The sequence below is a fragment of the Anguilla rostrata genome, chromosome 18 (genome assembly GCF_018555375.3).
Source record: "Anguilla rostrata isolate EN2019 chromosome 18, ASM1855537v3, whole genome shotgun sequence".
In the NCBI taxonomy this organism is placed as follows: Eukaryota; Metazoa; Chordata; class Actinopteri; order Anguilliformes; family Anguillidae; genus Anguilla; species Anguilla rostrata.
The window spans coordinates 19,089,100-19,101,624 of NC_057950.1; the positions used below are offsets into that span (position 1 = coordinate 19,089,100).

The window sequence follows — 12,525 nt, forward strand, 5'->3', positions numbered from 1 at the left end:
GCCATTATTTTAACGGAAGTGAGGTAATCGCAAAGATCTATGCGATATCGTACCCGGCGAAAGATACACCAGACGGTGCCTTCAAATTTAACCGCAACAAGGCACCTTAAGGACGCATTTTTCATTACTTAGGGTTGGGACATGCATGAATGACAAGTGAAAAATTGTGAAAATAGTGTAAATTAATTCATATTGGGATTCAGCCATAACCAACAATGAATTACTTTTGATTTAATTTTTAGTTCTCAATGAGTTTAATTCACACTTTACCAGCAGTTTTGACACAAATGTTGTTGTTTTTTTTTTTTTTGCTTTTAAAAAATATATATATGGTTATGGAAGTTACAGTTTGTGAATTCAGACATGGACAATTCAATTTTTTAGCAGAAACTGGGAAGCATATCTTTTATTATGCAGTTGGGATAAATGTTCCAGGTCTAGCAAGCAAACATAACCCGAAAGGGTCCTTGTCTTTAAATAAATGTTCTCTCTTTCCCTCTAAAAACAAAACTTTTCTGGCTGTACGTTTCCCTCAGGATAACTTTCACACTCAAATGAATATGCTCCTTGGTTAATGCGCTAGCAGCACTCACAGGTAAATGCTTGATCCTGGATAAGAATATCACTTCAGATCTCTGGATCTGATACCACTCACAGGGACAGAACAGAGAGGAGGGCCCCTGCTCAAAAAGGTGGCAGGCAGCATACAATTTGTGCCTAAAATGCAAACAACCGAAACCACAGGGCCTCATGGTCTTCCAGGAGATTACTGACTGATTCAGCATCCAGGCACTACTATACAACTTCATTCATTCAACATACACTTGATCAAGACTTTAAACTAATCTAATACTGTAGCTTATTCTTCTGCCTAGTTGGCTTTGCAGAGGTTAGGTCAGAATAGTGTTCATTGTGCGAACTGTGTTCTTGGCTAGAAATAGCTGTACAAAATAAGTATTGTACCTTACTGAACCGTGTTTAGCAGTTGTCTATGACCATGAAATGCACTTTTTGTACGTCGCTTTGGATAAAAGCATCTGCCAAATAAATGTAATGTAATGTAAATGTAATGTAAACTACAGTCAATCCATTAGGGATGTGAATGACACACATTTCTGACCGTAGAATAGTTGCTGTCTGAAAAGGGAAATGACCAACTAATCGTTTTTAACCAACTGATGTAGGATACCACTAGTCACGTAAGACTCAGTAGTTAGTAGTTAGTGCTGTCTACACAGATGTATATACCTTTGTCTGTGTCACACATACCTTTGTCTGTGTCATTTGCAATGAGCATTGAGCTGAAGGAAAATTTCCATTTTATTTTATATTTAATGGACAATAAAGTTTTCTATAATATTCTATGGTTATCACAACATTGTCGGACTAGGATAGAATGGTACTGAGAGTGGTGGCTGTTTCTGTTGGCATGAGTACATTGTACATACAGTATGAGTTTCTACAATTCATTTTCAGAGTGATGAACCAAGGAACAAATCTTCCCATAAACATGACAATCATCAACCTTTCACCTATTCTATGGGTCAGGCTGTACCCTGTGTACAGTGAACAGGCCTGATAACCATGGAAACATACACCATCTACAAAACGTCTTCAACTAAGTGCAAATGTCTCTAGTCTACACAACCTCATCATTTAGCCTTACTGTGACCATATATTCCTTCCAATTTAGCCAAATTGCCTGCAATGTTACACCTATGTACAATAATTTCATTAGGAACAGAAAATCTAGATGTATCATTATAAATTTGTCTGACATAGCCTGAAAATGTGCTGAGATACAAACAGCTGGTTTTTCTTAAAGGTAAAAAAAGACACCTTGTAACAAGCTCCATGAATCCTTGTCTTAACACATGTATCTCGTTCATTTATTTTCAAAAGTAAGATCAATTAACCAATGACATTTCAAAATATGAAACACCATGGACACACACATCCCCATAAACAGGGTGACTGGACTTTATATGTTCCATAGGACAACAACGTAAAACAGCCTGTTAAATAAGTTACAAGAAAAATATTCTTCAATGAACATAGATGTCATGTCCTTTTTTTCAAGCTTTCCTTTAGAACACATTTTCATATCAAATATATACAATCTCAAGACATTGCCTGTAGTCTACAAGCTGCTTCACTTCTTCTTACATTATGTTAACACACTGGTTCTAAGTGTGTTCTGTATGGAGTTTTACTCTGGTAACAGTGGATATAGTCCTGTGTGTGACAACAGCACCCTGCAAATGCACAGAAATCACACGTACTGAAACCCACTATTACCCAAAGCTAATATGCTGTACAGCATCTTCTGGAGGAACCCTATAATTCTCTGAATAAAGCACATTATAGTGTGTGACAGTAACAACACTAAATAAGTTAAACGTTTCCCTTTTTAGGCATTTATAAATAAAGCTTCACCATTAATCAATGATGGGACAGCAGTGTGAACCTCAAAACACAGCTTTGACACAGTTGGACATGTTCAAATTTAAACAGTAAAAAAAAAGTAAATATTCCCTTTGCGTGTTTTAGGGTTTCCTGTAAAACATTTTTCATTAAAAAAAAAAAACAGAAATAAGGCCCTTAAAAAAGTAAAAACTGCACTTTAAAAAATGCTACAACCAACAAAACCCTTAAAAATGTCATTAAATGCTATGCAAAGTGAAATGTCTTTTCATCCAGCAAACTGTATGACTTGTTAGTTAGCATGTCTTCATTATAAACAAATCTGTACCCAAATAGCTTCATGGCTGGACCACAAACCTTCTGTACCATTTGGGCCAAATTGAAGGGGATGGTGAACCTCCATTTCTCCACTTGCTTGGAGGAGTTTTTCTGTGTGGAGTAAACGCCACCAGCCTCGCTGGACGCCTGGGTGTTCTTACGAATCCACTCCCTCACCTGCGGCGTGAAGGGGATCCCGGAGAATCGGTACATCTCTGTGGCTTTCTGCATGGGGTACCGGGCGATGTCCTCGTAGCGCACCAGCATGTAGCGGCGCTGCAGCCATGCCGGGCGCCTCAGCCCCACCTCCGCCGACGTGCGGACGCTCTCGCAGTTCCCCTTCAGCCGCTTCACCTCCTCGTCGTCGACGGGCACCTCCCCGTTCGCCTGCCACTGCTTCCAGTTCTTATACTTGTAGGAGAAGGCCACCATGCGGGAGGCCAGCACGGCCCGTGGGTCCCGCACCAGCTGGATCACCCTCACGTCCAGGCGGGGGTCCTCCACCAGGGGGCGCAGGCTCTCCAGCTGCCGCACCCGCACCGTCTTGATGGCCCGGTGGACCTTGCGCAGGCAGGACCGGGAGGCCAGGGTGAAGTTGAGCGGGCCGCACGACCTCTCTTTGCAGTGGTAGCGCTCGAACACGTCCTTGACGACCGGGCTGCAGACGGACTCCTCGCAGAGCGAGGCGCTGGACTCCCGGCGGAACAGGGCGGCGGTGACGTGGTCCGCAGGCGGCGGCTCGATGAAGCGCTCCAGCAGGGTGAAGTCGCAGAGGAAGAGCTGCTGCAGGACGTCCCGGTAGGTCTGGGCCGACACCGAGGAGTTGGTGCCCCCCGCGGCCGCACTGAGCTTCCTCTCCACGTGCCACAGCGGCTCGAACAAGTAGAACATGGTCCCGTCCTGCTGGTTAAAGAACTCGCCCACGAACGACGAGCCGGTCCTGGTGGCCGCCAGCAGGAGGATGTGCTTCCCTCCATCTCTGCGCCGCCGCGTGGGCTCCGCCAGGTGCACCAGGCGCCTCCTGGGGGGCGTGAAGGCCGCGCTGGGCTCAGTGAGGGGGCAAGAGGAGGAGGAGAGGGAGGACATGGTGGGCTTCAGCGGGTCCGCAGCCGAAACATTGGGCTTCAGGGGTGCGTGAGGAGCCTGCCTTGGGGTGAGTTTATCAGAGACCCTGACAGACATACAGACAGGTCTCAGTTAGAAGAGCGGTTAGATCAATCTGACCTGAGAAGCTTCTTGAACCTGACTGTGGGTGGGGCTATCATATGCAGTCCATCACTGTACGAGCCAGGCAAGTTAACTTGCATCATTATAACCATCTACCTGCAGCTATCCAACACAAGTCACACAAATACTAAAAATTATATTAAATCAAAAGGGCAAAACCATACTATTCATACTGCCAACATGATATCGCCTACAAATTATATTTCAGTGATCGTAATTACCTATTTGAAGACAACCTACATGAGATAAATGTATAAGAATGGTCCCACACTTACCTTGAGATAATGTTGTTTTCCTTTTCGATAATGACGAGAGCCACGATAAAGACAAAGATTACTGCATACTTGTTCCTCATTCTTGGATGAAGTAGATCCAAACCAACCACGGGCTGCGTTTTAATGGGTTGTGACCAAGGCGCAAGGCTCCAGCACTGTTTCTTCAGACAGCCTGCGGGTTTGATGCATTTCTCATCGCATGTACAGCTGCATCCTACCAATGAAAAGGGCCGATTAACACACTGCACAATGTGCAGACTACAATATCAGAACACACAGTTAAAAACTAAACAAGTGTTTAAACTGGGGGATTCCTTCATAAAAACACTATCAGAAACATTGCTGGACAGTTTCAGAGCTGTTTTTTATTTTGATTTTATTCATTCCTTTTCATTCAGGGGTGGGAAATTCCAATCCTGGAGGGCTGGTGTGTATACAGGTCTGTTTTTACCAATTATCTTGGCTAAATGCGGTAATTGGCTGTATACGCCAACACTGGTACACTTGCAGTTTAGATCACAGGAAAATGTTTCAGAGGGACACAAAAGGTCTTCAGCTGTCATTCATATGCTTATCAAGAAACATAGCTAAAATGTCAGATGTTAGATGTAAATGTTACATAAATGTTACAGCTAATTAAGTCATTAAGGCCGGAAGTTGCCATGAAAACCAGAGACAGATATGGCCCTCATTACCCTTTACCTCTTTAATTAAAGTTATCATATTGTGCTCTGTACAGGAGGTACATGTTTATCATCCATATGCTACACAACACAACCACAAGTGAAGCCCTGAGCATTTCTGGGTACTAATCCCAAACTTGTAGGGTACTAACCCCTACCTTATTTATGTAGTACTAATCCCAGCCTTATAGGGACAATAAAGATATCTGGCTGCCAGAGGTCATCAGTGTACAGAGCTGAAGATGTACACAATTTACGCATAAAATTGGCAAAAAGAGAGAATGGGTAAATGAAAATGAATACAAAATATAAATTACATACCTTCAAAAACTATAAAACACTATGTTAACATTCCCTGCCATTGCTCAGTAGAGAGGGAATTTGTGTGAAAAATAAAACCTAACTTTTACTGCCAATGGGTATATGGTGGTGACAGTGTGGATTAAGAGAATTTAGACAGGACATAGTGATCCTTCTGTAAACTGAAATGGGTCACAAGGTAGCTGAATATGAGAGAACAGCATCAACCTTGTTTCAGAAGATTCAACACAGAACAAATTCAATCACCACCTGTCTGCTGTCTGAACTGGGGAATTAAGTCCCTGTGAATGGGGGCATTATGAATGTAGTCTGTATGTATTCAGGATTCGTATCACGGTACATGATTAGCAGAGTTAACTTCCACTAGTGTTTTAGTGATGTTACTTTACTTGATGGTCTGGGAAAATTGTTAGCTAGGTCTGGCACTGTTGCTCATATAAATTAGGTGAATGTCGCTCTGGATAAGAAGCATCTGTGCTTGGAGGACAAACACTGCTGTAATTAAGGCTCAGGTCTCTGAAGGGTAGGCTACACATATGTGTCAAGTAGTAGGTTATGATGAATAAAATCTTTGAATGTTTTGGATTCCCCATTAACATAAATTTGCGGAAACACAAAGCACGCAATATCTGAGATTATTAAAGAGCATTTACAAACGTGTACTGATCATCTTTTGCAACCCTTGTTGTGCTTTTTGAGTTAGCGTTTCAGCTTGGCATTGTTGCTTGCATGTAGTAAATGAACATAGCAAGCTGCAGACATGTGCATTCACACAGTGCTTGTTTTCCACAGTATTATGTTGTAATATTTATTCCCTTTAATACTGGTCATAATGGATCCATATGTCACCACTTCAAATTCACTAAAACAGCAAAGCAGATGATTAAGCTGAAGCAACAGCTCTCATTTTTTAAAAATATGTGAGCAGGAAAGGCTGTTCAACCCATTTCTATGATGTCAAATGCAGTCCTGTCCTCTCTCAGATTTTGGCCTCGAGCCATAGTCTGGGGCCACTGTTCAAAAAAAAAAGTCTACCAACCACGCATTGGCCTGGACACATTTGATATTTGTACTTAACTGAAACTTTAAAACTTCTGTGATTCATTTGCTTTCACACAGTTCAGCAATCACTTAAATTATCTTACCTATGAAGTAGTGCTTGTGAAAAGAATTAAGATACCTGTATACTTTTGAATTAAAGTTACAAGGTCATGCCAGTTTAATATGGGTCATTGTGTGTCTGAAATATCATTGCTGTATTTAATTTTCCACAAACACATTCACATAAAAAAACCAAGGGTTGAAGTCAAAAGTTGTGAAAATTCAAACAAATGATTCAAAAAATTGTGAAACTACCCAGAACGTCACAGCCAGCTTGAAACTAGTACTGGAAACTTAATAGAGAGGCAATGGAAAAATCACTCCTTGGCTTTAAACACTGCAGTAAACACAGAGCAGCTCTCATCTAAAATGTTTGAGCTTGATACAGAACCCCTCTGTGCGTTTGGTAAATACAGGATGCCCGCTCGCCTGCTTTTTAAAGGAAGTGTTGAGGGCCTGTCGACCTTTCACAGCACAAACGGCAGTTATGGGTCAATGAGATATTCTGGGTTGGCAAATTAAGGAGGAGGAGCTTCTTTTCACACTGAGCCAATCAGCACTGATTTATCAGAGAAATTCCCAGCACTGATTATTTTTATTGTTAATGTTTTTTTGTTGTTGTTTTTTTTGAATAACTGTGTTTATATCACATATTATAAACACAGTTATTCAAATAAAGGCTTTATATCCTCAAACATAGAGCTTTTACATATAGGCTTTATATCCGTGAGGACAAAGAAAAGTTTGTGAATAAGGAAATTATTTGCATGAACTCATTCCAACATTTACAGCTTCTGTTACAAAACTGCAAATATTTGTCATGTGCAGAAATATGTTAAACTTAAAGCAAACATCCCTGTTAAAAAAAACATAATGAATGATTTATGACCAGTCGATTTTTCAAAGAGCAGGTGTAAGAGATGACAAGGGAATGGGGAGCTGGCTGTAAAAAAAAACATCTGCTAAATTAACATCATTTTTTTCTTCTGGAACTGGCCAGGTGACAGGAACTGATCGGATCCCTGGCATAGGGCCCTTGGGGGGACAGGAATACCCTGTGCTGGAACATTTTAGGAGATCCAGTCCAGGAGGAACAGCCTCATTTATGGATTTGGGCCACTCCTGCACAGGATCAGGGAGATTTATCACAGTCCCTTTGAAACTCAGCTCAGTAACTTCTGATCTCGCCAGGGGCCACATACATAACAGTCTGGCTCATTTTAGACCAGGGAGCAAAGCTGCAAAACTGCAGGAGCTGCAGGATCAGCAGGAGCAGTAGGATCTGCAGGAACAGCAGGAGCCGCAGGAGCAACAGGAGCTGTGACTGCTGCTCCCCATTGTAGGGCTGGAACAGCACTGCTCTGATAAGCTACACTGAACAGGGAAGTGTTTAACTGAAAGGACTAAGCAAACTACACAATTGGAAAAAGCCTTTAGCAGGCTGACTAATAAACACACTCTGGTACAATCAAAATATTTGCACTTTTTAAAGTTTTTAATAGGTTTAAACTGAACTCAAGAAGAGCTGGGTTCACCACCTCAGGACTTGCACTGAAGTGCATCACGACATTTGGCCAAAGCAGTGAATGTTTCAAGTCTTTATATACCACTTTATTTAGTAGAAGTAGCAAATGTTCATATTTTACTGAAGTCATTTAGCAGCTGCTCTTCATCGCTGCTGCATTACGCCGGGAGAGCAATCTGAAAGCACAGGACCTGTGTTAGTGTGCTACATGTCCTTTAACACGGCTATACTAAAGCCTGAAGGACAAAGACATCTGCTCCTGTTGGGCTGCTGTTCAGATTTATGGGGCCTCAGCAGTACAGTAAAGAGCAGTGTGCAGGGCAGCCAGGAAACAGCTGCTGTGCACAGTCACATTCATCACTCCCAGAGTTTCTGCTTTAGATCAGGATCAGGAGGACAGGACACGCTGCTATTAGACCTCCAGCACAAATCCCATAGAGGATGTTTCCTCCTTAATGCAGAGAATTCACACAGAAAACCCAGGTCAGGCTGTTATAAGAAGGGTTTTAATACTTAAACCTGGCACTGCTCTCAATACCCATGACAAAAGCTGGCACTGCCCCCAGTCACCAGGAGTATTTATGCTATATACACAGCTGGAAAAGAAAATTCCTGCATGTTCTGCATTTTGCTTCACGGCTGTTTTAATAAAAGTTCACAACTCCAGTTAGATAGCAAGTTAGCTTTCCGAAAGCTTACCAGCTTCCTTGAGCCAGAAAATTAAAGTCAATGCTTAAGATTAGCTATGATACAGCTGCTTATAATTAAAGAGTACAGGTATATACCTCACTAATCCACCAACACAAAACTAGTCTCTACGTATATAGGGAAAATCACAGAATAAAAGACAAATGGAGAGAATGCTAACATGCCAACATACAAAATAAAAGTACATTTGGTCTTGCAAGGAACAGTTTGCTGTGAAATTAGAATTCCGCCATTGTTTCAGACCAAATTTTACTCTAAAGCTTTTGGCCTTTCTCACAGCACTGGCTTTTAAAAAATTACATGTCTGCATATTTCATTATAAATATACACGTTTCATTATAAGTGTCTACATATTTCATTATACATGTCTATATGTTTCATTACAAATAAACAATTCATATTTGTCGCAATTTTCTTCTCCTGAATAGAGCCATTGTTTTAAAAACACTTCCAATTGTCGGTCTCGACCATAGAAACCCCTTCTGTATTCCTGGAGTCTGTCTGGTCTTTATGGAAGTGTGAGGCGCATGGAAATTGACTAAAGGGTGTCCCCAGATGTTCATTATACACAGATGTGTACATATCCAGCATAACTCAGTTAAGCATGGTGCACACAGGTGCATTCACCATACAGCCAGCTGCTTTCCTGAGGAGTCACAGATTTAATGCAAAGTGTTACTAAAATCAAAAATAGGTAACAAATAATGTGCTTTGCTGAACTAGGAAGGACTAAGATTTGTTTCTAACTGTGCAGCCTATTCTTTCCTGGACAAGGCTTTAAGTTCAATTTACCAATGGACATGTATACTGCCAACCTGGGATGCTTCTACAGATTAATCAAGGTATACAGTATTCAGTATTTAATAAACTAACTAAGAGATTTGAAAACAAAATCTCATACAAAAGGCCAGTTCAGTTCTCCTGCGTGAATGATAATTCTACGGTCAAATGGATTCAATGGCACATGTTACTAACAATATGACACAAGACAAATCTTAGTATTTTACAGAAAGCATTACTAAAAATGGCTTCATGTATATCTGTATCTGGGGTATGAATATGTGCAAACAGAAGTGAAACATGGTATGTCATTTTACAGTATGCACTGTCAATCATTTATCTCTGCAAAATGATTGAAGGTAAAGTGGTCTCACTGATTCCATTCAGAATCCAGTCTGTTACTGTTCTTTACACTTGCTCACCCTGTGCATCCTGATCCTCATTTTCACCTAAAACTCCAACACCCAGCTCCAAACATTCCAGCAGCCTATTGACCTCTATACTGACCCATTCCCTTCCCCTTCTTCAGCTCAACTCTGAGGCCATCATTCCTTTCACCTCCTCTCTTATCAACTGCTCTCTCAGCACCCAGCATATGTATGCAGTGTATACAATCACCAACCCGCCCCCTCTCTCATTCTTATCTAAAACACACAAAAACCCTCAAAATCTGTAACACAATAACCTCCTCAACCCCAACCAATCACCATCTCTTACAGAATAACCTCCTCAACTCCAACCAATCACCACCTCTTACAGAATACCTTCCTCAACTCCAAACGGCAGTTTTAAGTTTGGCCACTCCACTGAGACTGCTCTCCTCGCTCGGTGCGTGTTAAGCCACGGAGCTCCATCCTCATTCTTAAGTAGTCTGGTGTGTCTGATACAGCCAACCACCGGACCCTTCTCAGATGGACATTTCAAACGTTTCCCTCATGGTTTTTATGCAGCAGATCGATCCCTCCAAGTGACCCTCCCGCCGCCTCCTTGGACCTCTCCTCTCCTCTTTAAACAAAATCACCAGGTCCAGTTATCTGCTGCATGAACTGCTCGTTGATCAGCCAAAATTGTCGAAAACACAGCTTAAATCAGCTTGACCAGCTTAGGCTGGTTTATTCTGAAATTTTTAGCAGGGCTGTTTTCCACAAACATATAAAAAAGTCTTTTCAGACTACACCTCAATGTTTTGATTAAAAGTGTCTTTGCCCATATCTAGCTCTATGTGAGTTTGCTTACCATGTGAAATGCACATTTATAGTAAATTTCTCTTAGACATCTACATCCTCCTCTTGGGTTCTGGATTGAACCATCTTGAATAAGGCACTATGAAGACTGCAGTCCTGCCATGTAAGCAGTAGGTATTTGAGGTTGGTGATGATACCAAGATTGCTGAAAATGAGGTGCCAGTAGATCCTTCTTCATGGCTTCACACAGAGTTCACATTAAACAAAGCAAATGGTTACTGGGGCAGACAGCTAAATGACTGCCATGAAGACTAGCACATTTGTGGATTGATGTCATTTCAACTAATGAGGCATAACACTGAAGAAAGACATTCATTTATTTTCATTTTAGATTCCAGAGCACATTTACCATTGCAAGTAATACACCTGTGATAAATTATAATTCAATTTCAAAACTGTCATTTTTTGTTTCTTTGTTTAAAAAAATATTAGTAATTTAACACAGCTCCTTCAAACAACTCCAGAGGCAGTTAAGTTATGAGAGGGATTATAGATATATGAAATAATAATAATAATAATAATAATAAAAAAATAATAATGCACCCTAACATAGACCAATAGAGATAATAATTAACTTTTAATTTAGATATTTAAAATTGATTTAAAATTGCAATGGAAACAGAACAGACTGTTCAAAATTATGTAAATTTTGAGCAATTTAAATGTACCTAAAGTGGACAGCAAGATTACTGTATACATGTAACTTATCAGTCAACATTCTGTCGCTTTAGGAGAGTGAAAGTAACTGTAACTGAGCTATAAAGATTTTCGCGTTTTAAAACCAAAATCAGCATAAATAAATGAAAGAAATATTACGTTCAATCAATAAACCGTGTATGGAAACGATCACGTGGGAAATATATAAAACACTACAGCACAGCAAATGTGCAATCTGTGACGACGTCAAGCCGCTATTCCAAAAAAAGCGAGTTAAGATCTTTACTCCAGGGTCCATGAAGCTTTCGTTTTGGTACTGTATGGTGATGGACCATCACATTCCTGTTCACAGATTCCCTTTGTTAGCTTGAGCTAACAACAATGGCTTGGGTTTTCCATTAAACTGCGCACCGCAATTTAAGTGTAATATAACGGACTCGTTCGCTAAGCAGTGTCTATCTGTCCTTAATCGAAGCACTTATTTGCCTGCGTAATGTGTGATTTATACGGTCATACCGCATCTGAGAAATATTGATAGTCACATTCACATTAGCCCACGGTTGTACCATAGGCTATTAAATAAGCAAAACAAACACACCTAAACGAATATAATTTACTTAGTGTACCGCACATGCGAAATGTTCAGGGATCTTATTAGTTTTACATTACTTACTTGATTAAACTCTATGACTTCTTGAGAAAGGTTTCTCGGGTGATCAATTGCGCGCCCCGCGGCATCCCTCATTGTTCCAGTCTGCCGACGTATAGCTGAAACTCCGCAATAATGAAAATGGCTTTTATTTAAGCACCAAATATTTCAGCGACAAACATGCATTTTTATTTAAACGTGAATACGTGAAGGAAACTTAAACTTCATAAACACATGTCCTGTATTCCCCAGTATGTGTGTTGGGTGAACGCACCGTTCTATCAAACAAGATCCTGCAGATGGTCACGTGGCCAATGCGACCAACCCCCTCGTATAAGTCTAAACACAAGGGTCGCACTGTTAAGGTGTTTTAACACAGGACTGCTTGTGTGATTCGGTTCAGTAGTAGGCCTAGCATATACAATTTTCAGCATTGATGTTATCTGCACAAACATGCTCATTCATGTCAGTCATCTTGTCGTACCTGTCCTGTCTTTGTATATGTGCAAATATTTGGCGGTAAAATAAAATTGTTTTTTTTACATTTTCTAATGTACAATGTCAGTACAATCCAACCGAAGGCTAAAAAGACCCTCTATCTATTGATAGTGGT

The 12,525-nt window shown here is 40.8% G+C and overlaps 1 protein-coding gene across 1 annotated transcript; it reads right to left on the bottom strand.

The window, feature by feature from the left end:
* Positions 1–1,859: 1,859 nt before the first annotated feature.
* LOC135244986 (carbohydrate sulfotransferase 3-like) lies at positions 1,860–12,286 on the bottom strand. Its single transcript, XM_064317717.1, has 4 exons — positions 12,187–12,286; positions 11,937–12,031; positions 4,245–4,458; positions 1,860–3,913 (listed from the first exon to the last, which is right to left on the bottom strand). Exons 3-4 carry the CDS (start codon positions 4,322–4,324, stop codon positions 2,671–2,673), a joined length of 1,323 nt encoding a protein of 440 aa, XP_064173787.1. The 5' UTR covers positions 4,325–4,458; positions 11,937–12,031; positions 12,187–12,286; the 3' UTR covers positions 1,860–2,670.
* Between the last annotated feature and the right edge of the window lie 239 nt (positions 12,287–12,525).